A 25,595-nucleotide genomic window follows, 5' to 3' on the forward strand; every position below is an offset into this window, starting at 1 on the left:
ATATATATACACATATACACACACACACACACATATATATATATATATATATATATATATATATATTCATGGATGTAGTTCCTATACCTATTCAGCTTGCGTGTCTGTGTATACACTCATAGATTAGTGTTTATTACTATTATTTCAGAATTGTGTATGTAATAGTATTCACCTTTGTTGCCTTTAACTCTTGTGCACCTCCCGGTTTTCCTTGGCCTTGGTTATATTGTGCTGACCTCTATTTATTGTGGACTACCTTCCCGTCACCCTAGTTAATACATATCTACTCTCTTGATAGTGGTTTTCCCTCCAATCCCTGGTAACCATTAAAGAATGTTTCTTTCTGTGTATAAATCTTTTCTTTTTATGGTAGTTATGTTTGTAGTTTAGTGCTGTCAAGCCAGTTCTAACTCCTAGCGAACCTGTTTCAGGTTTCTGAAGCTCTTTACATGAGTAGAAATTCGCATCTTTTTCTTGAAGAGCAGCTGGTAGCCTCAAATCACCGACATTGTGGTTAGCAATCCAGTGCTTATCCTACAGAGCTACCGCGTTCCCTTTATAGTAGTAGTTTCGTACAATGCTTGTCTTTTTGTGATTGACTTACTTCATACAGCATAATGTCCCTTGGGATCCCCCCTGTTGAGGTGTTCCATGGACTCATCATTATTCTTGAATGGTGCGGAGTATTCCATTGTGTGACCAGGTTATCCATTCTTCTGTTGCTATTGTAAATAATGTTGTCATGAACATGGTGTCCATTCATCCATTAGCATCACAGCTCTTGCTTTTTAGGACCTATACCTGGTAGTGAAGTTGCTGGATCATAATGGTATTTCTGTTTCCAGCTCTTTACGGAAGTGCCGTACCATTTTCCAGAGTGGTTGTACCATTCTGAAATCCTACCAGCTGTCTTTGAGAGTTTCAGTCTCTCCACACTCATACCAGCATTTGTTGTTTTCTGGGTGTGTTTTTTTTTTTTGTTTTGCTTTTGAATGTTGCCGTTATTGCTGGGGTGAGATTTGAATTTTGTTTTATTGCTTAAAAAACTGGTCTCCAGCTGCAATTATTGTTAAATGAATTGTTGTTTTCCCTTAATAACAAGGTCATCTTTCCATGTGTGCATACTATGTGAATGTGTCTTTTCAATGACTGCCTAGTCACTGTGTTTTATAGGCTGTACCATGATTCATTTGACTGGTCCCTCTCACGTTTTTTACTTTAAAATAATGTTGTTGAATATCCTTGAACATATATCTTTTCACACTCAGACTTACATTTCTATAGACTGGATTCCTAAATTTGAAATTTTAAGCTTATTATATACATTAAAGTTTTTGATAGATTCTGCCAAATTACCATCCCAAAGACTATCCCAGCTGCATAAGGGAATCAGATCCATTACTTCTATTATTTCTCACCTAAAAATCATGTGCTCTCCTAAACACCTATCCCCTTCCTTAAATGATTATGGAAGGTGGAGTAGAAGTCTCCACTTTCCAAATAGAGAATATATTATCAAAAACCAGAGCTTCACATTGGGGTTAGAACTCAAATTTCCAATTCCTACTTCACTGTTTTTGACTTTTTTCTTTATAAGACTCTGAGAACCCCAATAGACTCTTAGGTAGTAGATGGAAACTGCTAGTCTTATGTATTCTTTATTCATTTCCCTAGTATTGTGGAGCTCAAAGTAACGAGGAGGCTTCAAAAAGCTCATGGAAAAATTCCATGATTTTTATATTCAATTTTTCTGTGAGCTTTTTGAAGCCCCTTCATATACTAGGCACTTACTTGGCTGGGTACTGTGGTAATTTCAGTAAATTCAACAGGCCTGGTTTCTGTTGCCCTTACAGAGCTGACAGGCCATTGGGGACGTCAGATCATTAGACAATGCAAAGAAGTCTGATGAATATTCTGATCAGAGACGTTCAAGGGGGCAGGTGCTATGGTAATAGAGCAGAAGGGTCAGAGGAGTCATGGGTAGCTTGGAAGGAGTGACCTCTGCGTTTGGACTTGAGGGAAGAGAACAAGAGTCGTGGTAGGGATCATGGATGAGATTTGATGATGGATGGAGTTAGTCATGCATAACTCCTTCATTTCTGGCTTGGGCAACTGGATGGAAGGAAGGTGGTGCTCTTTACCCAGACTTAGAGGGCAGGTCTTCCCAGGGAGAGTGTGTGTGAGGTGCCGAGTGTGAGGCAGCCAGATAGAGAGAGGCTCTGGAGATCAGGAAGGGAAGACAAACTGGAGACAGGTGTGCGAGCCATCCACATGATAATAGCAATAGTAGTGAGGATCGTTGTAGTTCTTGCATCATCAGTAAGCAGTTGTTGTTATGGTAGTTAGCAAGAGTACTGTCTGTGCACCTGACTTTATTCTAAGGCTTAATGCACATTAACTAACTCGGGCACTATTACGGCCATCATGCATGTTGTCCACAAGGAAAGGGAGACACAGACGATGTAATTTGCTTATGGTGACAGAACTAATTCATGGAGCCAGAATTCTGACCTGGCAGTTTGACCTCAGGCCTATGCTCTTAACAATTGTGTTTGATGTCTGTCAGCAAGCTGACACTGTGAGAACCGAGATGTTCACCTGAGGGAGTTGACAAAGGGGACTTTGTTCTTCCATTTTTTATTATTCTGTATTGTATAATCTTTTGTACTTAAGTATTGTTCATTTATCACTTCTGTAATTGATTTTTTTTTTTTATGGTTTTTACAGAAATAAGGCAGCACACATTGGTTACATTTTTCTCCCCTGTGTTAAGTCTCCTATAATCCCCTGCCTTTGTGTTTGTCAATAGAGAAGACCCTTCAGGTGGTAAGATGGAGACATGAGCTAGCCTATGCGTAGTTGAAGTTTCTAGAACATACGAGAGGCTTGAGCTGAAAACGAGTCCCCTTGCTTGTTTAAAGGCTCCTCTCGAAGCTCCTTTGTTTTTTCCTGTCTAGAAGACACACGTCCAACAGTTCTGTTTGTGTCTCCCCCAGGGAAGACTGTGAGGAAGGGAGAGAACCGGACTCCAGGACCAGTTGTCCCATCCTTTTCCTGTGGGCAGCAGTGTAGTATGGGCTGCGGGCGGAGAGACTCCTAAGAGGTGAGTCCTGTTGACATTTCTCTGTACACGTCTCCAGGTCTGTGATGACTGTGTGGTGTTACGTAGCAACATCGGGACGGTGTATGAGCGCTGGTGGTACGAGAAGCTCATAAATATGACCTACTGTCCCAAGACCAAAGTGTTATGCTTGTGGCGCAGAAATGGCTCTGAGACCCAGCTCAACAAATTCTATACGAAGAAGGTAACCATGGTCTCTATGTGGGGTGGGCTGGAGGGTAGAAGCTTCTTGCTGAGAATTTGAGATTCCCAACTGCATGTCTGGAGACCTGTTTTTGCTCTCGGCTGCTGTGGTCTGTGAGGCCCGGGCCTCGGCAGACATAGAGCCGAGGGCAGGGGACTCCAGGAGACTACTAGACGGAACGACTGTCTCCCTTGTGCCACAGTGTCGCGAGCTGTACTACTGTGTGAAGGAGAGCATGGAGCGTGCTGCCGCCCGACAGCAGAGCATCAAGCCAGGTGAGAGGCCTCAGCCCCAAGATGAGCACTCCTCCCTGGACAGGGAGAGCATCAGTGGTCTGACTGGCCAGTCAGGCCCTGCGCTCCTGACTCGCTCACTGATCACCTCGTCCCTCCCCTCACCACAGGACCTGAACTGGGGGGCGAGTTCCCTGTGCAGGACATGAAGACTGGGGAGGGTGGCCTGCTGCAGGTCACCCTGGAAGGGATCAATCTCAAGTTCATGCACAACCAGGTGGGTACAAGGGACAGCGTGAGGCCTTCTCGCCCTTAGTTCCATCTCTAGGGGACACCAGTGTCCCCTGTCCCCACTGCTTTCCCCTGAGCATGCCAAGGGTGCCAGGGGCTGGTGGGAGAACTGGAGCAGCTGGACCAGAGAGACAAGTCTGAGGGGAGGGCAGCTGGAAAGTGGCGCAGGGAACCCATGAGGCGGGCTGGGAAAGAGAGCGAGGCTAGGAGGCTGTGCTGCCTCTGCCCCTGCCGGCTAACTGCTAGATTCCTATACTTGGCACAGTGTGAGTGGGAGCGTCTCACTTGACCCTTCTTCGCTGTGTCTCCACCTTCCTTAACTCATTCCCAGGTTCTGCTTTGGCTTGGTGGTTTTGCTTCAAGAGTCTAGACTGGCTGACATCCTCGCGTCTTTTTGGTGTGTGTGAAGCTTCTGAATGTGTGTGCGAGCCACTTGTCTCTGTCCTCTCCGGAGTGTGTGTGCGTGTGTTTATTGGCCTTTTTCTTCTATATTGATTCTTCCTCTCCCTCTTCCCTTTCCTGTCCCACTCTGTGCCCTGCCCCACAGGGCCCTCTTCCCATCTCTGGATGGGGAGCACTGCAGGTTCATCTCTGCCTCATTGCAATTCCACTGTAGGAGCTGACTCTCTCTCAGTCAGCACAGTGATCCTTTTCCTTTGTGGACATGCCTTAAGCTGATTCCTTCCTTTTTGAGAGCAGCACATCAGCCCAGGTCTGTTCCCAGCCCTGACTCTTCACACACATGCCTTCCCCCTCCCCCTGTGCTGGTCCCTCTCCCTGCACAAGGGGCGCACACAACCCTGGCCAGGCAGTGAATTCTCAGGGCAGGTAGGCTCTGGATCTCACTGGCTTTCTCTCTCCAGTTGCCATTTGAATCCTCTTCTTTGGGCATCTGACTGGACACTTCTGATGTAATGGAAATAGCAGTCTGGGCTTCATGGCAGCCCCTTAATATATTTTCATTTTGAGCCTTAGGGTCGCTGAAACCCCTGAAGATCTTAGGGTCAGCACAAAGAACAGTACTTTTGTGGACCATGAAGGCGCTGGTACTTCTTGGGGAGTGGGCTTCTGAAGACATTGTAGCTTTGTGGCCCCTGGGCCCTTTCCCTTCTGAAGAAGGACCTTGTTATACAAGACTCAGTGACCCTGCATGAGGATAAGAGCCTGAGTCTCTATGGAGCCTCTTTGGGCCCCCAGCTCCCTCATGGTTCCAAAGCCTGGACAGCTACTCTCTAGTCCCAAGACTCTGCCCCCTAGATGAGAGGAGTCAACCCTGACTCTTCTGTCTTACCTCACAGGTTGATGATGGCCCCTCTTTTGCCACATGGCAGTTGGGTGAGATGGCAGTGGTGGGGGGCAGCAGAACAACATAGACTTTGAAGTCAGGACATAGTTGGATTTGGAGCCCAGCTTCATTATTCATGAGCAAATAAGCTTTGTGATCCTCAGTTTCCTCATCTATAAAATGGGGCGAGTACTATATACTGTTCCAACTCATAGCGACCCTGTACAGGGTTTCCGAGGCTGTAAATATTTACGGGAGCAGAAAGCCTCATCTTTCTCTCCACGGAACAGCTGGTAGTTTCAAACTGCTGACCGTGAGATTAGCAGCCCAATTCGTAACCACTACGCTATGGCATATAACAACAACTATATACTGTGCTACGTAGGTGTAAGGAGTAGAAAGAAATAGTATCTGTCAGAGTCTTAGTAGGTGCTCAGTAAGACCTAGCTGCTTTTACTCTCACCACACATTCCTTGGGAGATCCTGGATCCTGTATCAAGGAAGATACCAACACCTCCCACCCAAAGGCCAGTCTGAGGGAAGCTTTGCACCCGTGCCTGCCCTCTGCGCCGGAGGAGGATGCATGGAAGGGTAGAGACCTGATGGGCTGAATGGGGGACCTGTGGGCACAGTTTCCTACAGGTGCTGCCCTGGGCAGAGGGTATGGGCGGGCAGCCCAGGCCAGCAGACGGGCCTGTGGGTTGGGTTTGACCATTCAAACTAACGCCTTCGTTTCTCTCCCATGCTTTCTCCTCCGGCCAGGAGCGGAAGGTACATGCCCTTTCTGCTATCTTCTCTTCCTAGCGCTTTTGAGTCGTGTGTGTGTGTGTGTGTGTGTGTGTGTGTGTGTGTGTGTGTGTGTGTAGGTGTGTGTGTGTGTATTCTTCTGTCCTCCCTTTGGGGACCAGCTTTTCTGCGTGTGGGTGGGGCTATAGCTGGGAGAGCGGACTCTGTGGGTAGGGGTGGAGCCTCTGGGCCTTACCCCCCTTCCCCCCTCCCTCTCTTACAGGTTTTCATAGAGCTGAATCACATTAAAAAGTGCAATACAGTCCGAGGCGTCTTTGTCCTGGAGGAATTTGGTAATTACACTATTTTGCTCTTAGGTCTGGACTCACATGGCAGTAACTCAAACCTCGGAGCTCCAGAGGAGGGCCTAGGGCAGGGAGCAGATCCTCTGTAGAGAGATCAGGAGGAGCAGGAGCCGTAGGAAGCCGGGAGGACCTGAAGATGAGGGAGAAGGGAAGGCAGGAGGAAGGAGGATGGTTGCAGAAGAGCCAGCCTCAGCCAGGTGGAGAGTTTGAGGTGGTGCTCAACGCAAGGCGCAGCAGCCTCCACCACCCTCCCTTGCTTGGGCCGCCAGTGGTCAGAAAGTTCTGGGGCAGAGCAGACTGGCCACCCACCCCCAGCTGTGTTCATGTCGCCTGCTGTGATCCCTCCCCCTAGCGGCCCAGAGCTCTGCCTCGCCTGCTGAGGGGTGCGGGGTACGAACCAGCAGACCCCTTCAGAGAGAAGAGAACCTAGTGGGTCTCAGAGTCAGGGGGTCAGCTGTCTCAGGCAAGCGGGGGCAGCCCCCCATGTCCCACGCTAAGGAGTGGAGGTGTGGGTTCCACCCTGGGGCTTTGAGTTCCTGCTGTGTTTGTGCTTCATTCTTTTGTGCCCCTCATCGCTGCTATGAAAACCTTCCTCCTCCAGCAGGTAAAGTGATCTCGGCCGGCCGGCTGCCTCTCCCCAGGCCCCTGCCTCGGGCCCTGTCATGGCTGGGCCAGGGGCCTGCCAGCCAGACCAGATGCTCACATGGCCAGTTTGTCTTCCTTTTTCTCCCCACCCTCCACCTTCCCTACCCTCCTCCCTGCTCTGGCTCAGTGGTCCTCAGTTTCTCCCATATGCTTCCTCTCTCTCCCTGCCAGAGAGAGATCGGGGGGATCTTCCAACTCAGGAGCAGAAATGGGGGCTTCTTGCTCGACCTTTGAGGAATTTATTCCCTATGAGCCCTGGGTCCTCCCAGGGTCAGAAGAAGGTGTGGCCAACTCTCTTTCTCCTTCCCTTCCCACTCCAGAGGGGACACCACGCCCTTCTGCTCGGATAATGCCTGAGCCTGCGGGCCTTCCTCCTTTCCCTGGCCAAGCAGAGCCCTGCATGGCTAGGGCAGAGGTGGTTCAGTCTTGCATTCTGGGCTGTTGTCCTGTGTGTATCTTGCCTGATGCTCCCTGTCACCTCCCTCCTTGGGTGCTGTCCTCACCTCTCTTCTGCTCCAGAACCCTCTGACGCTCTCCCTCACACGGGCAGGCCTGGGCTGCTCCTGCCTCTCAGGGAAGGAAGCTCCCAAGCCAATGGGGTTAGTGTCATGTCACTTGACTGCCTCAGCCGACCTCGGGACCGTCTGTGCAGGGGGCTGGGAGTGACCAGAGTTTCGGGCTGGTGGCAGGGATTAAGTTCATGAGCGTCTCAGCAAGGTGAGGCACAGGCTAGAGACATCCTCTTCTTGCAGCAAAATACGGACACCCCTTCCCAGGGCTGAGGAAGTGGGTAGGATGGTGGCCCTGGAGTAGGGAGCCATTGCAGGCTTCAGAGGTCTAGCTGAGGAATTGGGAGCAGTTTCCCCTCAGCCAGCAGGCTTTGGACAGGACAAGCTGCTGCCACCACTGTGACAGTCACTGAGAAGGGGACCCTGATGCCGGGCGCCGCCGCCTGGGGGAACGTGGCACTCCCCCCCTTAGTGGTGAACTTTCTGTTTTGTCTCTTGCCCGTCCGGTTTTAGTTCCTGAAATTAAAGAAGTGGTGAGCCACAAGTACAAGACACCAATGGTGAGTCTGCCACAGGCCCCAACTGGCCACAGTCTGCGTAGGTCTCCTGGGGCACCTCCAGACAAGTGGGGTGGGGCTCAGAAAGCACAGGGGTGAGCGGGATTCAGGAATAGTGAGAGCTGAACTGGTCTACATGGCACAGGTTCAGCTGAAGCCACAATGAGCAGTCAGTCTTGGGAGAGAGACATACACTCATCTCCTGGCCCCCGGGGGCAGCTTTGCAGGTGTGGCTTGGGACTCCCACTTCATCCAGAGGCCTATGCCCAGTATTTGGGCAGGAGTCTCCCACTTGGCAGATCCTCCACTTGTGAAGAGGTAGGCAGCCTCAGCAGTGTTGATCTCTTTCTCTCCCCTCTAGGCCCAAGAGATCTGCTACTCTGTGTTGTGTCTCTTCTCGTATGTGGCTGCAGTTCGTAGCAGCGAGGAAGATCTCCGAACTCCACCCCGGCCTGTCTCTAGCTGATAGAGAGGGGTTATATGGCTGCCCCTTGCCTCTTACTGTTCCCAGTGCTGGTATGATCCAGACGTGGATGATACGTATCCCTGCGCGCCCCTCGTGGGCTTAGCTGGTTCTCAGCTCCATGTCTTAAGTGTGTCTTTGAGTGAGTCCATCACAGGGCTAAGCTAAATTTTTCCACCTTCTTCCAGGGAGAAAGAACAGTCAGTGAACTCTGAGTGTAGGCCAGTGTGAACCCACCATTGTGTGTCCTTGAGACATTTGTGCTGTGTGTTCTTGTCTGTGTTCTTGGCATTATAAACCCCGGTGCAGAGTTGGCCCAGCTGGATGCCAGAGCTCAGTGGGGAGTCAGGGAGACTGGAGCCTGGCCTCCGGACCAGGTGGGCAGGGGAAAAGAGGGAAGAGTCGGGGCAGCTGGCCTAAGTGGCAGCCTCCCTACTTCCCTTATGCATTCCCCAAGCTGGCGGCCCCAGCCCGCCATGACATGCATCACTGGTACAGAGCAGCATTGAGTGGTACTGAGTGGTGATCTGCCGTGGTCAGCCTGGCCTCCAGCAGGAGAGAACAGAGTGCTCGGGGCTAGTAGACTCCCAGGGACTGCTGGCTGCTGGGCCCAAGGACCAGGGGGAGGAGTGGGGAGGCCAGAGCCACGCTCCCACCTCTGTTTGCACTGGGGCTGGAAGGGAGAGACTGCAAGAGAAGATTGTAAATATTTCCGCTCCACATTATTTATAGAAAATGTACAGCTGTGTGAATGTGAAATAAATGTCCATTCCCCGCCCCCCCTTGGCTCCTGACTGCCTTGTGTTACATGATGCTCCTCTAGTGCTGGCCTGAGAAAAGCTGTCCCTGGACACTAAAACAGTACCGTCAGCTGGAGGGAAAGAGAGATTACTCTCCACATCCAAGCTCTGGCCTGCTGGAGCCCCAGCCCGTTTCCCACTCTTCTGGCCCAACAAGGCCCTTCACCACACTTCTTCAGAGGGACCTTTCCTTCCTTGTGGCACCTTGGGGCCCCACAAAGGTCTGGTATGCTATGAATTGGCCCCTAGAGGGGCACTGGCACCAGAGACCTGGATGAACTTGGCAATGAAGAAAAACCACGGGCCAGGCACTCCCCGGTGCATCTACAGCTGTGGGACACAGGTGGTGTGGCCTGGGCTCTTAGATGGAAGTGTCTAGAATCCTTGGGTTGGGCAGACTGATCTTCATGGAATTTTTTTCTGTCATGGAGAGACCCTCTGGTATTGATGGGCAGGAAAGACTGTCTGCTAGCTCTCCCAGGGTACCTCTCAGTCCTACTGGCATCCTCTCCCCAGGAGAAAACTGATGCCTGGGTGGGGACTGTCCATGAGGGAAGGAAAGACTCGAGGACCCTGCTGCCCAGTCTCTGGAGCTGGACTGGCTAGCTCTCTCCCCCATCATAGTGTGGGCTTATTGCTCACATGGATCCCCCACCCCCCAGTCCTTCAAGGCCGCTTAATTGCAGGCTGTGGGACTCCACAGAAAAGCCTTGAGTTCTTGACTCTGTTGCTAAGACTTTCCTCAGTTTTCTCATTTGAAGTGTGTATGCACTTGGGGAAGATGGAGGTTCCTTCTGAGTATCCAACCTGAACATGGTAGAACTCCTGGGAAACAGAATGCCTGCCCCCCATTGGATGTAAAGATCAGATGGATTTTCCTGTGCTTTTGTGAAAATACGCACATTGGATGGAAGAGTCAGTTCTCCGGGGAATGATGAAGGCTGGGACCACAGAGTACACGGATCCTTTATTGCCCTTAACACGTGTGTTGAGACAAAGTGGCAGGCCACATGGGCCCTGTCTCCAACTGTCACTTCCTGCGCCCACCCACTTACTGCCCCAAAGATCTGAGAGCATCAGAGTTTAGACTGTCAGGTCCCCGAGTGCCCTACAGCCCCTACCCAAGCCCCCAGATACACACTTGCATGTCCCCAGCAGCAAGAACGGTGGGTTTTCTAGCTTTTAGGCTCCAGGCTCCAGGCATATAGGGCTGGCATTTAGTAGCACCTGTGATAGAGGTTCCCTCATAAGTGACATGGTCCAAAATTTCTCTCCAAGAGCCACCTGCACCACCACACACACCATGCCCCACCCCATTTCCTGGTGGCTGTCTTTGGACCCACGGCCCTGGCTCAGCCTCTGATTTGGGCCCTGGTGCCAGGGTGGTGTGGAGTACATACCTAGCCATCACTGGGCAAGGAGCCAGCCTGATCACTGGGGCACTGCAGGAGAGAAGGGGGTCATGACACGTGTGTCCTCCCAACTTGGGCAGGCAGCGAGCTCACCAGTCAACCCCGGCAGTTGAACCACCGGGTCCGCAAAGCAGAAGGCCAGAGTCCGGCGGGTGCCCTGCTTACCCTCTCAAGGCCGGGGCCCAGGGCTTCCTCACCTCGCACCTCCAGGCGGCACTCACACTGTGCCTCGCCTTGTAAGTTGGTGGCTCTGCAGACGTAGACACCTCCATCAAAGGGACAGGGCTTGCGGATCTCCAGGGTCAACACGCCTTGCTTGCAGAACATGCGGAAGCGGGCGTCCTCGCCCAGGTCCAGGCCATTCTTGAGCCAAGATATCTTGGGCTACGAATCAGATAAAGGAGGCGACACCACCTCAGGCTGCAAGGAGCCTGGAAGGGCCCTAGGGAGACTGGCACTGTGTATCCGCTGCGACTCCCACTGGCTTCCCAAACTGTGTCCCCAGGCTGGAATGAACAGCAAGTGCCACAGCCCTGATACCCACCTTGGGGCTACCCCGGACAGCACAGCAGAGGACAGCGTTGTAGCCAGCGATGACAGAGCGGTTCACCAGGGGGCGGGTGAAGCTTGGGGCCTCGGAGAAGTCCAGGGCCTTGTAGATGGGTGGCTGGTACGTGATACCTGTCAGTGATACGGCTTTGAGCCATGAGGGCCACAGCACGTGAGGCCACCTGCCTGCCACCCCCTGGGCGGGAGAGGAGGTACAGCACCTGGTCTGGGGATGAAGACCGGTTCCTTGGTGGTGGCGGCTGTGTCACTGGGCCCCACCATGTTGTGGCTGATGACCCGGAAGTAGTAGCCATTGCCGATGATGAGCTCGGACACCACGCAGTGAGTGCGGCGGTAGTGCTCCAGGACCGTGAACCACTCCTGGGCGCGGGCGGGCGAGGGTCAGTGCGAGCCCACTCCTCCCGCTGTGGACGGGATCAGCAGGGCGGGGTCTACCGAGACTCACCATGGTCTTCTTGTCGGCTTTCTGCACCGTGTAACCCCAGATCTCCGTGTTGCCATCATCTTTGGGTGGCTTCCACTCCAGAGCCACATTGAAGCCCCATGCCTCCGTGACCCGGATGTCCTGGGGAGGACTCGGCTTGTCTGCGGGGCAAGACCCTGGCTGAGTAAGAGCCCTCCGGCGCCCTCGCGTGCAGGGCAGAGAGGAGGGCTCAGGGCGGTGCTCGGAAGCTCCAAGCAGGGTCGGAGGTGCAGGGCCACGCACCCACGATCTGCAGCACCAGCGTGGCCTTGTCCTCCATGTTCTCGATGCGCACCATCACCTGGTAGGTGCCCGAATGTGCTCGGCGGGCGGCCCGGATGAACAGGATGGTGTCCGTGGGGCTGTTGCGAATGCTCACCTCCTCGCTGGCCAGCGGTTGCCCGTCTTTGGTCCAGGTGACCAGAGGCCGGGGCTTGCCCTGGGAGATGGACAGCTCAAACCTGAGCCCAGCTGTCTCTGAGATCCCTGCACGCAGTGTGGACAAGGAAGGGGCCTGCATACCTGGAAAGGAATGAGCAGGTTCACTGGCTCCCCGACTTTTCTCTGGATGGTCTGACGCAGATGCCTGGGTAACTGGATCCGTGGCCGCTCTGTGGGTATAGGGTGGGTGGCTCAGCGAGGGCTGCCACAGCCCGTCTGTTCTCTCTTGAGGCAGTGCCCAGAGGGCTGCAGTTGAGACAAAAGCTGTCTGGCCCTTTTCTAACTCCTGGTGTGGCGCTGTAGGAGTAGTGTTGGATTACTAACTATGTCAGCGGTTCAGACCCACCAAGCTGCTCCTCAGAAACCCTATACAGGGTCATTATGAGTCAGAACCAACTCAACAGCATTTAACAACATCAACAAAAACAATCTTTAGCAGGGAAGGTTCAGTGGCTCTGCAGGATAAGCATTGAACTGCAAACCACAAGGTTGGTGGTTCGAGCCTGCAGCCACTCTTCAAGAGAAAGATTTATAGTCTACATAGGGAAACCCTTACATAGGGAAACCCTTACATAGGGTTGCTATTAGTTGGAACCAATTCAAAGGTACTTTTAACAACAGCAACAATCCACAGGATCTCAAGTCCCAAAAGGCCTACCTGAGCCTCACCACACTGTTGCAAGAGAAAGGGATCAGAGAGGGTAAGCAACTTGTTTGAGATCACACAGCTAGTGTCAGCCAGGATGCCAGTCGAGGCTTTCAGATTCTCTATCTCATGGTCCTTCCATCCCAGCTGGCTGTCTGCCTCCAACTTTCAGAATCAGCCCTTACACAATCCATCTTTTGTTGGGATGAGGAATGGAGAAATGGGAAACTGCTCCCAGATAGGCTAGCATGACCCCAAATTCCCTCACTGTTGTGTGTGAGCCTAAATTACGAGCCACTTGTTTGTGGGTTAGCTGTTAGGCTGCTAATTGCAAGGTTGGTGGTTCAAACCTACCAGCCACTCTGCAGGAAGAAGAGGAGGCTGCCTGCTCCCATAAAGCTTTATAGTCTCAGAAACCCTATACAGGGTCAATATGAGTCAAAACCAACTCAATGGCATGGGTCTGATTGGGTTTGGGTTTGGGTCTGCAGCTGAACCCCTGGTCTTGACTTCAGTTCGGACTCCATTTTAAATTCTTTAAATTACTTTCCAAATCAGTGTCAGATTACCCAACAAGCAAGGTAAATGTGGCTTTATTTGTGATTACTAATCTGTAGTGAACAATTTCACATTTTCTCACCACATCAAAAGATTCTGCGTCTACACTGACCCCTGTCTCTTTCCCAACCGCAGAACACCTTACTACAGAATCAAACTTCATTTCAAACTTAAAGCCCCTAACAGTGTACCCAGTAAGCAAGCATGGGCTTACTTTCACTTACTTACTAATCTGCAATTTTACATGCTTTCTACCACATGACCTGGTGAAACCCATTTGAAATTGTTCACTACAGATTAGCAAGTAAGCACAAATAAGCCCATGTTTACATTGCTATTGGGTAATCCACCCCTGGCCCTAGTGCTTACTGACCTTTAAACAAACTTAACCACACAGTTAAAGAAATGCTTTTTTGTGTGTGTGTGGTCAGGCACAGATGTAGAAAGAATATGTCTTTAAAGAGGGTATTGATAAAAGATCCTTATCAGTAATTTCCTGTGCAAGCGGATGTCAGCAGGGTGTGCCTAAGGGGACATCTTAATATCATTTGACTTGGGAAAGACATTTTGTGACATTCTGATGACTACCCAGAAGCCCCCTAAAAAACACAGACATTTGCAATCCTGTAAGGTAATGAAACCTTGCAATTTACTAGACTCTGAAAACCAATCCTAGCAAAAGCCCTCCTTTGAGATGCCTGCCTCTTACTTCTCCGATCTGAAAATTGTAATCCAAAAGTCCCGATTTAGCCCTATAAAAAGGTGTTTGTAGCTGTGCTGCCTAGAACTGCTTGGTTTCACGTAATACAAGTGTTCTCCTCAGTAACACTTCCCAGCCCTGATGACACAGGCAGTACTTGCCTATTGAGAACTTTGAGGAGATGTTGTAATGACCTTCCTTTCCCGGGGTCTAAAACCAGGGCAGTGACAGACCTAGAGCGTGGGTGTGGATGCAGTTCCAGCCACTCCTGTCCCGCCCAGCACTCAGACCCTTCCTCTGGTGGGGTCCCCTCCACGCAAAGGCTTGGGTCTCAGCCACAGGGGCAAGGAGGACAAACAAATAAGGAAGGCCAACATCCACGGGCACTCACGGAGTATCTCCTGCACGGTCACAGGCTCCTTGGTGGTGATGGGGCCCCCAGGCCCAGCCACATTGTGAGCCCGCACACGGAAGAACAGCCTTGCCCCAGTGGGCAGGTCCTTCACCAGCATGGATGTGCGCTCGGTCAGCCCCTGCTGGGCAACCACCCACTCTGAGCCTGGAGGAAGTGGGGAGACAGTCAGCACCAACACACTGCCTCAAGGCCCACCCTCTGAGGGCTGATTGGGCTCTCTGCTGAGGATGGGTGCCCAGCAGGGTGGCAGCTGTCCGGCCTACGTGTACTCACAGCCCTCCTGGCAGTATTCCACACTGTAGCCATCCAGGCCTCCCGCTCCCACGCGCTCTGGGGGCCGCCACTTGAGGGAGACCGTGGTATCAGAGATGTCCTCCACAGCCAGGTGGGTGGGCTCGCTGGGTGGGGCTGGGCAGAGGGGAGGAGACCAGAGAGGGGCTGTGGGCGCCTGCACAAGCCGGGGAGCCTGGAACCCCATGACCCTCAACCGCCCACTGGTCACCACGGGGACTTCCCTTCAGCTGGCCTTCAACTACTTTAAGGAATATTACCATTAAAAGGTATGTCTCTAGATTAGTTTAAAAAAAAAAAACACAGTATCACAGACAATTACAAAAAACAAAACAAAACCAAAAAGCCACTGGCATCAAGTTGATTCCAACTCATAACAACTCTAGATTCTAGATTGGATTTTGGAGACTAAATCTTTATGGGAGCAGACTGGCTCATCTCTGTCCTTAGGAGTGGCTAGTGGGTTTGAACTGGTAACCTTGAGGTTAGCAGCCCAATGCCTAACCCACAAAAAAAGGAATCTAAACAACCAAAAGGGAGTCCTGGTGTGGCATTGTGGTGAATGTGCTAGACTGCAAGGTTGGTTTGAACCACAAGGTCGTCAGTTCAAGCTCACCAGTTGTTCCTCAGAACTGGTATACAGGGTTGCTATGGGTTGGAACTTACTCGATGGCACTGAACAATAACAACCAACAACAACAAAGGAGCCTTGTTGGTGCTGTGGGTTAAGCAATGGGCTGCTAACTGAAAAGTTGGCAATTTAAACCTACCATCGGTTCTACAGAACAAAGATGAGGCCATTTACGAGATTTAAGAGAACTCTATTCTGTCTTAAAGGGTCACTCTGAGTCAGAATCAACTCGGTGGCAGTGTTAACAATTTAAACAGCAAAAGACGCCAAAGAGGACAGACCCTTGCTTAGAAGGAACCACCTCTTGGTATAAGAAATGCTGTAAATGTGATTATCAAAAACAACAACATACTGTATGCCTCGGGGAATTGACAAAGGGCTGAGCAAACCAGAATTAGGTCCCTAAAAAGGGACCCCACGGGTACAGCCTGTTCCCCTGCTCCAAGCCTCACAACCCCTGAGTGGGGATAGGTGTCCTCCGGAGCCCAGCTCCACCCTTAGTGTCTACTCCACCCTCCCAACCCATCACACAAGTCTCCAGGGAGAGTCAATGACTCCAAATGGCCCTGCTGAGGAACCAAGGGGTCAACTCTGCAAAGTAGACTCCATTCCTGTCCAGAAAAGCCCCTCAGATATCTCAGGCACCTACCGCCCTTGCCCCAGCCCATATTTACCAAACCCTGGGTTGAAAGGAGAGGAAGAACGGGACTGTTAGCATTTATTGAGCACTTGCTGTATGCCAGCTGCTCTGCCTGCAGTATGGCTTTTCATCCTATTAACTCTATGAGGTAGATTCTGTCATTGTCCCCATTTTGTAGATGTGTAAAGTGAGGCTCAAAAGGTTTGAAGGGAGTCAACCAGGGGTCAGAATGGTATGGGGCTCACTCCACACCTATAGCTGAGTAGGCCTTCAGCAAGTCATTAACTTCTCTGAGCTTCAGTGTCCTCCTAGGCCTACTGAGGATGTATGTACCTCAGCTGGAGCTTGATTAACAGGTGTATGTGGTGGCCACCCACAGAGCAGCAGTAGGGGCCCCTTGATTGGAGGGGCGGGAGTGCAGTGCCAGGCAGGGCCACCTCACCAATGGGCATGAAGGGCTTGGAGGCGGGGCTGGGTCTGGACATGCCAATAGCATTGACAGCGTAGACCCGCATCTCGTACACCACGCCTTCGATCATGCGCCGGGCCTCGTGCGTCAAATCCCGCAGCAGGTCAAAGTTCAGCCGCATCCACCGGTAACTCTTCTTCTTCTTGCGTTCCAGGATGTAGCCTGGTGGAGTGGAGGCAGACACTCTGGTCTGGGGTCCTGGCACCCCCCCAGCCCACTGCTCTGGGTTCTGCCCTCCGTGCCCTGAAACTCACCCAAGACAGGCTGCCCACCGTCGTAGGCAGGTGGCTCCCACTGCACGGTGCAGGAGTCCTCGCCCACATTACTGATCTTGGGGGCGGCAGGGGCATCGGGCACGTCTGGGGAGGAAGATCCAAATCAGTCCTGCCAGGCCTTGCCGCACCCCACCACCCCAGAGTCCAAGTGATCTTTCTAGAATGCAGTTCTGAGACCAGCCCCAGCCTGCAATCCAGCCTTGTTGTTAAGTATCATGGCGACTCATCGCAGCCCCAGGGGACAGAGTAGAACTGCTCCATAGGGTTTCCAAGGCTGTACTCACCAGAGCTTTCTCCCAGAGTCATAGGTGGATTTGAACCGTCAGCCTCTTGATTAGCAGCCAAGTGCTTAACCACTGAGTTACCTGGGTCCTTATCAACCCCCTGTGGCCCCTTATTCACTGCCCCAGTCACCCCCTCCCCCAGCCCCGATCCTCACCACTCTTCCTCCTCACCTGGATAGCTTCTTGCAAACATTCATCCTTCTGCACACCCCAATCTCCAGCCTCACCTCCACACCTTTGCACATGAAGTCTCCCCTACCTGGGCTCCTTCCTATCCTCATCCGTACCCCAGGACCAGAGATTGCTGTGTGCTCAGAGCTCCCAGCACACTCTGGACATACCTCTCTCATCCAGAAGCTTTAACGCGTGTGCTAGATGTTTCTGCCTCTGCCTCTGCCTCCCCCTAGGCCACTTTCCTTCAGAGCAGACAACCCTGTCCTGTCTCTGCCCGGCTCAGAGCGGTGCCCTGAGATAGTGGTTGAACGACAACATGAGTGAATGGGTAACCAGTCTCCCTGGGGTTGTCCCCCACCATCCTCCCTGGCTGGCCTCACCGATGACCTTGACGGTGAGGTTGACCTGGTCCTCGCCCACAGGGTTCTTCACTGTGACAACATAGACACCCTCGTCTTCCTTCTCGGCTCCTTCGAGGGTGAAGATGCTGCGGTCCTTGGTGGTCTCCACTCGGACACGGCCCTCAGTCTCACACAGCACCTGAGGGGAGAAGTGGGGAGCTGGGGAGACAGAGCTCCAGCCTGACCTCAGAGACCCTCACAGCCTCTGTCAGCCCCAGGCTCCAGGGAGGGGACAACACAGCCCAAACAGAACAGGCTCACAACCATTTGGGATCAGCACAGGACTGCCAACCACTAGGTCAGTGGTTCAAACCCAGCCGCTGCTCCGTGGGAGAAACATGAGGTTCTCTTCTCCCGTAAACCTTAGTTTCAGAAACCTTATATGGGCTTACTTTAAGCAAAACCAATTTTATTGGTTTTGTATATGAAAGGCAAGGAGCCCTGGTGGTTCTATGGGCTGAACGTTCAAGCCAATCACCTAAAGAGTCACTATGAGTTAAAATCGACATGATGGCAGTGGGGATATGCAAGGTGCCAAAGTAAGGATTTCAGACTCTAGCTTTGTCATGGAACTTTCTGTGCCTCAGTTTCCGCATCTGTCAAATGGGAAGGACACAACCTCACAGGGCTGTTGTGAGGACCCAGAAAGATCTCAGGTGGGCAGGCCTCCAGCAGGATGAACGGCCATGGAGGAGGAAAGCAGAGCTGTGGGCAGGCCCTGGGCAGCTGCACTCACTAAGAGGGCTCTGAAAGCCCGCTAAAGGGGCACCAAGTCATGGCCCGCTTCCTGGCAATGGCAAGGGCATCAGTCTCCTGAAGAACCTGGCATCTGCCTCCCCTCACTGAAGCCGCTGTCAGGTATGACCAGTTTCATGGAGACTTCACCTGAGGGTGGGATCTGAAGGGCAGGCAAGGAAGGACAGGTGAGCACATCCCCACTTCAGCCTCACCTTCTTGTCGAACACCCACTCTTCATCGGCCCCTGCCTCCTCCGGTCCTGCTGGGACTTTACTCTCCTGAAAGCAGCAGGGGAAGAGAGGGGCTGACACAACCTGGAGGAAATCCCTGCCTAGCAGCCCCTCACCCTCCTTGGCCCTCTGTCTTGCCACCTGCCACCAGCTGCTCACCTCTAAGGCTCGAAGGACATGTGGAATATGGAGCAAGCCCCAGAACTCCTCTGGTCCCTTGGGCCCATTTTACAGATGGGAAAATAGAGGAGGAATCCACAGTACCTGTGTGGTCTTCTGCCAGATCACAGTGGGAGCAGGGTCCCCAGAGATAGGTACATCCAGACGAAGCTTGTTCCCAGCCACAACAATGATGGTATCTGGCATACGGCCTGGGCAGTCCAGGTGGATCTTGGGGGGTTCTGAGGAAGAGACAACATAGGTCAGAGAAAGGTCTGTGAAAGAGGGCATTTGGAAGGAACACAGGTTATTGGACAGATCGGGAACTAAGCCTGTGTCCCTGGCTGTTGGCTTTGCTCTCCATTTTTGTTGTTGTTGTTAAGTGCCATTGAGTCGGGTCCGACCCATAGCGACCCTGTACAGGGTTTCCAAGGGTGTAAATCTTTACGGGAGTAGAAAGCCTCATCTTTCTCCCGCGGAGCGGCTGGTAGTTTTGAACCGCTGACCTTAAGGTTCGCAGCCCGATTCGTAACCACTACGCTACCAGAGCTCCTTTTAGGGAGGTATAAATAAGGGCACAGATGTGTACAAACAGCTTGAGGAGTTCTGACACATGCACCACCACCCCCATAAGGAACCCTGGTTAAGTACAGTTCTTTACTGAAGAGCTTTTCAGAGCCTTTAATATGCTAATGTGCTTTCTGAATGAATGGCCAAGAGGTGGATCAAGAATTTACAGTTTCTTTAAAGAATCATCACTGGACTGTGAACTACAAGGTCGGTTGTTCAACTCCAGCTGCTCCTTGGAAACCCTATACAGGGTCATTGTAAGTTGGATCTGACTAGACGGTACTTAACAACAACAAACATATTTCGGGGGGTCCTGGTGTGGTGTTGTAGGATAAGCACTGGACCACAAGATCAGTTTGAACCACAAGGTTGGCAGTTCCAACTCACCAGCCACTCCTCAGAAACCCTGTGCAGGATTTCTATGAGTCGAAACTGACTTGACACTTACCAACAAACATATTTCAGAGTCTTGGTGTGGTGCTGTAGGGTAAGCACTGGACTACTAACCGTAAGGCTGGCTGTTCAGATCCACCAGCAGACATGGTGAGAGATTGTTGGTTGTTGTTGTTAAGTGCCATCCAACTTAAATGTTAAGTCAATTCCAACTCAGCATCATTGCAGCTGGTGGGTTTGAGCTGTCGACCTTGCGGTTAGCAGTCCAGTGCTTATCCTACAGCACTACACTAGGACTCCTTTCAGCATCATAGCGATACACAAACCTCCACTGACAGACAGCACATGAGGCGTACTTGCTGAGAATCAAACCCGAGTCCCCATGGCGACGAGAGTTCTACCACTGAATGGAACTGTGAGGAGACCCAGATGGGGAAACTGAGGTTCAAAGGACTTATAGGTGGTCCGTGGTCCGGTGAGTGTCAGAGTTGGGGCTGGACCTCAGAACCCCGACACCCAGATCCTTGTTCTTTCCTCTGCTTGTAAGTGGGGGTGGGGGAGACATGGATGAAATGGGGTGCAGGGAAGTGGGGAGAGCCAGTGACACACAGGGAGCCTGAGACTCACCCTGCCTGGGCACGAAGTCAATCTTGACCTCTGCAAGAGAAGAAGAGCAAGTGTCATGGGGGCACAGTAGGACCCAGCAAGGGGCTCCTGGCATTGCCACCCCATGCGCCCCCTGCCCACCCCAGTATGGCTCACCCATGAAGTGGAGCTTGGCTGACAGGTTACAGGCAAAGCCCTCGGGCACAAAACTGTAGTCAGCTTCGTCTGGAGGCGTGACGTCGTCAATGGTCAACTTGTGGACCCTGTGGGGCCGTGTGGCTTTAGAGGGGCTATGGCCCACATACCCTAGCAGGGGTTCCAGAGGGCTCTCACTCTCCCTCCAAGCTCCTCTGTGTTCTGGGCTTAAAAATGCTTTTTTCTCTATTTAGTATTTCTCCCTCACATGTTTTCAGAGGGGGGCAGTGTAGAAGGGATTTCTCCACCAATGTGTTCCCTTGGCTGGGCACGTGGACACTGGGCAAGGGCTGGGCCTCATTAATCTCTGTGAACTCAGGCCCAGCACGGGGTGCCCAGATGCTCAGGAGATGAGTAAGAGAGTGGGAGGGAGAGCCGACCTCTGCCCAGAGCTGGCCACCTCCGGAGCCTCCCCTGCCCTGGTCATGAGCAGGGAGACCCATCTGTCCACCTCACACTGCTCTCTGTCTCCATCTCAAATGAACTCTTACTTCCTCTGTGTGCTTTTGTCTCCCATATCTTTCTGTCTCCATCTCTTTTATCTCAGTCTGCATCTGCCTGCCTCTCTCTTCACCCTGCATGTCTACCCTGGTCTTGCTCCTCCCTGTCCTCTGGCCATCTATTTGTTGATCTCAGTCTCTGTGTATCCTGTCCTTGTTTCCCAGTGTCTCCCTCCTCCCTCTCTTTCCATTTCTCTCTCTGTCCATCTGTCTGTGTATCTCAGCCTTTGAGTGTCTGCCTTTCTCTGTCCATCTCTGTCTCCACCTCTGTCTGGCAGTCTGTCTCTGAGTGTCTGCCTCTCTATCCATCTCTGTTCCTTTGTTTCTCCCTCTATTTGCATCTCTGTGTCCATCTGTGTGTCTCTGTCTCTGTTCCTGTCTGTTCCTCCCTTCTCCCTCTATGTCAGTCTCCATCTGTCCCACCTGCCTGCCCTCATTTGTGCCCACCGACGCCCCCACACTCACCGACCGATGTGGGACACCTTGATACGACTGTCGGGCACTAGCTCCTTCCCGTTCTTCAGCCACACGCCCCGCACATTCTCATCTGACACCTCACACTTGAACACGGCCTGGTCCTTTGCACCCACTGTCAAGTCTGCGATGCTTTGGTACACTTCCAACTTCTTCTCTAGGGGCAGGACACTGCCAGTGAGCTGGGGAGGGTGTGTGGGTGTGGGTGGGTGTGAATCCCTGTGGAGAACGCGTGGGTCATGGGCGCTGAGTGTGTTCATGTGTGTGTGTGTGCGTGTGGTGATGGTGCAATGTGTATAAGGAATCTTGAGTCTGTAGGGGGCCCCTCTCCTCACCCTCTGGGGTTTTTGCCTCAGCAAGCCCTTAGTTGGGAGTCCTGGTGTGGCACTGTGGGCTAATGCATCACACTGCAAAGTCATTTAAACTGCAAGGTTGCTGGTTCAAACTCACCAACTGCTACTTAGAAACCCTATACAAGGTCCTCGCTATGGGTCGGAACCGACTCTATAGCACTTAATAATAACAAGCCCTGAGGTGAGGCTCAGGGTGGCCAAGTGACTTGTCCAATGTCAAACCCTTGAACCTGGGTTTGCCTCACCCCTGTATGTGATTTGACAGTGATGGATTGTATTGTATTCCCCCCAAAACATGTGCTGGAATCCTATAGCATTTCAGAGTAGGGTTTTGTTTGTTGTGTTAATGAGACCAGGTCAATGTAGGGTGTGTCCTAAACCTCATCACACCTGAGTAATAAAAAGAGCAGATTAGACACCAGAGCCGGTGTCTAAGTGGAGGGAGACAGCTACCACAGGGTTTCACCAGCGAAAGAGGACTGCCGATGCTGAGCCTGACCAGGACCTTCCCCAGAGCCCACACACAGAGCCTTCTCCAGAGCCTGCAGTCAGAATCCACACTTGCAGCCTCCTGAACTGGGAGCAAATGCAGTTCTATCCTTTAAGGCTGCCCACTTAATGCTAGTTCAAACCCACCAGCTGTGCCGTGGAAGAAAGATGAGACTGCCTGGTCCTGTAAAGATGTTCTGTAACGTCCTATGGCGTTGCTGTGTATGGGACTCGACCAGCTGTCCATGGGAGGGTGAGTGGCCTGGAACCCGTGTCCCTGAGCCTCACCCTGTACAATGAGCTCAGCCAGCGCCTGGCCTCCGCTGGTGTGCAGTGCGTAATGCCCAGCATCTTCCAGAGTCGCCTCGTTAATGATCAGGTGATGCCTCTGCCCGTCCTTCTTGAACCGGTATTTGAAGGTCTCCTCTCGGGTCAGCTCCACCCCATCCTTCAGCCTGGCCGGGTGAGGGCAGCATATGCTGGCATCCTCTGTAGGCAACCCCCCTACCCCCAAGGTACACAGCCTGCCCATGCCCAGGCCTCTGGCACTCACCACTTGACCTGGGCCCCCTCTTCAGACACCTCACACTCAAACTCTACCCGCTGTCCCACCATCACCAGCTGGTCCTCCAGGGGGCGTGTGATCAGGACCGGGGGCTCTGTGGAGGCAGGAGGACTGGTTGGGCCCAGCTCCTGGCTGAGCCTCCCTGCCCTGGGTCCCAGACCTCACCTTTGACAAACAGCTCTGTGCTGCACTTCTCACCACCCACCACACACTGGTAGGCCGCGTCGTCCGCCAGAGAGCACTGACTGATGGTCAGTGTGCGCTTGTTACCTATGGACTCGAAGATGTACCTGATAGGACCACAGGAGCAGGGGGGTGACTGGAGAAGCATGAGTTCACCTTTTGGGCCCAGGGCACCCCCATCGAACCTCCTCCCCCATCTGGATCCCCCCACACCTCCCAGTCCAGCCTTCCAGGAACCAGGACTTACTTGCTGTGGAAGAGAAGGAGTCATTGGAATGTTCCAGATGGAAGGAAGTGAGACCAAGAGACAGAGACCAGGAAATAAGAAAGGAGTAGAGACAGATCAAAACAGAAAGGAGTCCCTTAGACACACACAGAAATGGGGAGAGAGAGCGAGATGGGGACAAGAGAGAGAAACAGACAGACACACATGTGTGGAGAGACAAAAGTTGAGCAAGACTGTGAGGTTCAGCCTCTCCCCTGGAGCCCCTTCCTCTATCCCCCCTGCCCTTGGACCCACCTGCCACTCATCTGGATCTCTTGTCCATTCTTAAGCCACTTGACCTCAGCGTCAGGGTCCGCCAGTTCCACAGCCAGCCGGATCTTGTGGCCCTTGCTCACCTGGTAGGCTGGCTCCAGCTTCTTCTGAAAGGCTGAGCACAGGCCTGTACTGTTAACCACCCAGTCACAGGCAATCGTACCCTGCTCCCCTGGCCATGCCCCGGAGCTGCCCCACCTTCCAGGCGGGCTGAAGCAGTGACCCAGGTCCTCCACTGAACCTTCCTGACTCCCTCCATGCTTCCAGTGTTTCTTTATCTCTGTCTGCCTGCCCACTGTCTTCTCTGTGTATGTGTCCCCTCTCCACCCGCTCAGCTCACTTGATGGCAGGGGTTTCCAGAAGGGAAGAAGCTGTCAGGGGAGGGGAGGTTCATCATCAGACCCTCCCCGTGGCTATGCCTCCTCTTATTGCTGTCCATTCATCAGAGGGGCAGAGCCACCCCCTCAGAAGACTGGCAGTGCTGCTGGCTGAGGGCTTCAGCATGTCCCAAGTCCTCCAACGCTGCGGTCAGAGACCTGCTGACTAAATTCAGATCTTGATCTGAGCTAATTCCTTAACAAAAAAACCTCTCTGTGCCTCAGTTTCCTCGTTTATAAAGTATCGGTGGCACAGTGATTTCAGTGTTGGGCTGCTAACCCACCAGCTGCTCAACAGAAAAAAGCTGAAGCAGGATGCTTCTGGAAAGATTTACTGCCTTGAAGACCCGATGGAATTCTGCTCTGTCTTGTAGGTTGCTCTGAGTTGGAAATGACTTGACCGCAATGGGTCTGGTTTTCATTAATTGGTCTTTCTCCGGTGGTGCTACTATTGGGTGGGTTAGAACCACCATTAGGTTGTGCCACCTAGCTCTTAGAAATTAACTTTTTTTTTTTTTAACTATTATTACTCTTATAAGTCCGACAAGAAGTGCAAGAGCTCCTGTCTGCTCTACTCCATTAGTTCTTTGCCAGCTCCCGTCTGGGCCCAATAGTTCAGCAGGGTTCCCCAGGGGTGTCTGGGTTAACAATGTGGCATCCGGTGGATTTCTTGTTTAAAGTGGAGGCTACATGTGCAGGTCAAGGCAGTGGTGTGGACAAACATCCAGCTCCACAGAGACCACCCAATGACCAGTGATGGGGAGCAATGGGAGACCACGTCCCATGAGTGGGCAGAAGGGTAGGGTATCTCAGGAAGGTCTGAAGGGAGGGCCTGGCCTGTTCTTCTCCCCTTCTTGTGTGGGTGTGTGTATACATTTTGAGAGGGGCTCGTCTGCGCTCCTACTTTCCACGCCCTCTGCATGGAAGCTCATTGTGGGGCTCTGTGTGCAGGTGCCATGCTAGACTCTGAGGGGACAGTGGTGAGTCCCTGCTTTCCCTGATCAACCTGTTTTTGGGCAGGGCTAGCCTGAGCCTCCTCTGAGCAGCCTACTTGTTAGAGTGTGCTTGTTTTATTTGCTGTAAGCACGTTAACCAGACTCTTCTTTTTTCCCATGGGTGGGTTTCTGGACTAAGTTCGTCTCTTCCCTTTTTCTTGGGGGTCGAATGTGACTAACTAGCGCTCATTTTCCTTTTACAGGGGGGTGAAGGGAGAAGGGTGACTCGATTTTCACTTGGAGAAGAGGATTTAGTATGTGATTGTTCCCAGTGGAGGGCACTAGTCTGTGCCTTTCATTTTCAATGGTGGGGGCTCTAATCTGTGCCTCCCCACTTACATTGTTGGGGGGTTAACCTGTGCCTCTCCTTTACCATGGTGGTGGCGGTTTAACCTGTGCCTCTCCTTTACCATGGTAGTGGTGGGGGGAGGTTAACTTGTGCCTCTCCTTTACCATGGTAGTGGGGGGGGGGTTAACCTGTGCCTCTCCTTTACCATGGTAGTGGTGGTGGTGGGGGTGTTAACCTGTGCCTCTCCTTTACCATGGTAGTGGTGGTGGTGGGGTTAACCTGTGCCTCTCCTTTACCATGGTAGTGGGGGGGGGTTAATCTGTGCCTCTCCTTTACCATGGTAGTGGGGGGGGGATTAACCTGTACCTCTCCTTTACCATGGTAGTGGGGGG

At 52.4% G+C, this 25,595-nt stretch overlaps 2 protein-coding genes across 13 annotated transcripts in view; one reads left to right on the plus strand and one right to left on the minus strand.

The window, feature by feature from the left end:
* MADD (MAP-kinase activating death domain) overlaps positions 1-8,382 on the plus strand; it is a 61,419-nt gene extending 53,037 nt beyond the window's left edge. For 8 of the 12 annotated variants that reach the window (XM_006865081.1, XM_006865086.1, XM_006865077.1 and 5 more), the window contains 6 exons: positions 3,141-3,305; positions 3,508-3,580; positions 3,709-3,815; positions 6,124-6,193; positions 7,873-7,919; positions 8,278-8,382. In XM_006865081.1, the coding sequence (XP_006865143.1) occupies positions 3,141-3,305; positions 3,508-3,580; positions 3,709-3,815; positions 6,124-6,193; positions 7,873-7,919; positions 8,278-8,382 (567 nt within the window). Of the gene's footprint in view, positions 1-3,140; positions 3,306-3,507; positions 3,581-3,708; positions 3,816-6,123; positions 6,194-7,872; positions 7,921-8,277 lie in introns of those variants that run through there. The other 4 variants (XM_006865082.1, XM_006865083.1, XM_006865088.1 and 1 more) reach the window with 2 other exon arrangements.
* Positions 8,383-10,579: 2,197 nt separating this feature from the next.
* MYBPC3 (myosin binding protein C, cardiac) overlaps positions 10,580-25,595 on the minus strand; it is a 21,890-nt gene continuing 6,874 nt past the window's right edge. Inside the window, exons 12-33 of the mRNA XM_006865131.1 lie at positions 23,525-23,657; positions 23,252-23,254; positions 22,987-23,111; positions 22,810-22,915; positions 22,545-22,711; positions 21,406-21,571; positions 20,402-20,508; positions 20,267-20,296; positions 18,782-18,918; positions 18,500-18,565; positions 17,529-17,688; positions 16,670-16,774; positions 16,389-16,577; positions 14,658-14,792; positions 14,361-14,528; positions 12,147-12,235; positions 11,868-12,063; positions 11,607-11,746; positions 11,362-11,521; positions 11,136-11,272; positions 10,757-10,975; positions 10,580-10,621 (exon numbers count right to left, since the gene is read on the minus strand). Coding sequence (XP_006865193.1) covers positions 10,580-10,621; positions 10,757-10,975; positions 11,136-11,272; positions 11,362-11,521; positions 11,607-11,746; positions 11,868-12,063; positions 12,147-12,235; positions 14,361-14,528; positions 14,658-14,792; positions 16,389-16,577; positions 16,670-16,774; positions 17,529-17,688; positions 18,500-18,565; positions 18,782-18,918; positions 20,267-20,296; positions 20,402-20,508; positions 21,406-21,571; positions 22,545-22,711; positions 22,810-22,915; positions 22,987-23,111; positions 23,252-23,254; positions 23,525-23,657 — 2,780 coding nt within the window. The remainder of the gene's footprint in view (positions 10,622-10,756; positions 10,976-11,135; positions 11,273-11,361; positions 11,522-11,606; positions 11,747-11,867; positions 12,064-12,146; positions 12,236-14,360; positions 14,529-14,657; positions 14,793-16,388; positions 16,578-16,669; positions 16,775-17,528; positions 17,689-18,499; positions 18,566-18,781; positions 18,919-20,266; positions 20,297-20,401; positions 20,509-21,405; positions 21,572-22,544; positions 22,712-22,809; positions 22,916-22,986; positions 23,112-23,251; positions 23,255-23,524; positions 23,658-25,595) is intronic.

This window comes from Chrysochloris asiatica, unplaced genomic scaffold (genome assembly GCF_000296735.1).
Source record: "Chrysochloris asiatica unplaced genomic scaffold, ChrAsi1.0 scaffold00075, whole genome shotgun sequence".
NCBI lineage: Eukaryota > Metazoa > Chordata > Mammalia > Afrosoricida > Chrysochloridae > Chrysochloris > Chrysochloris asiatica.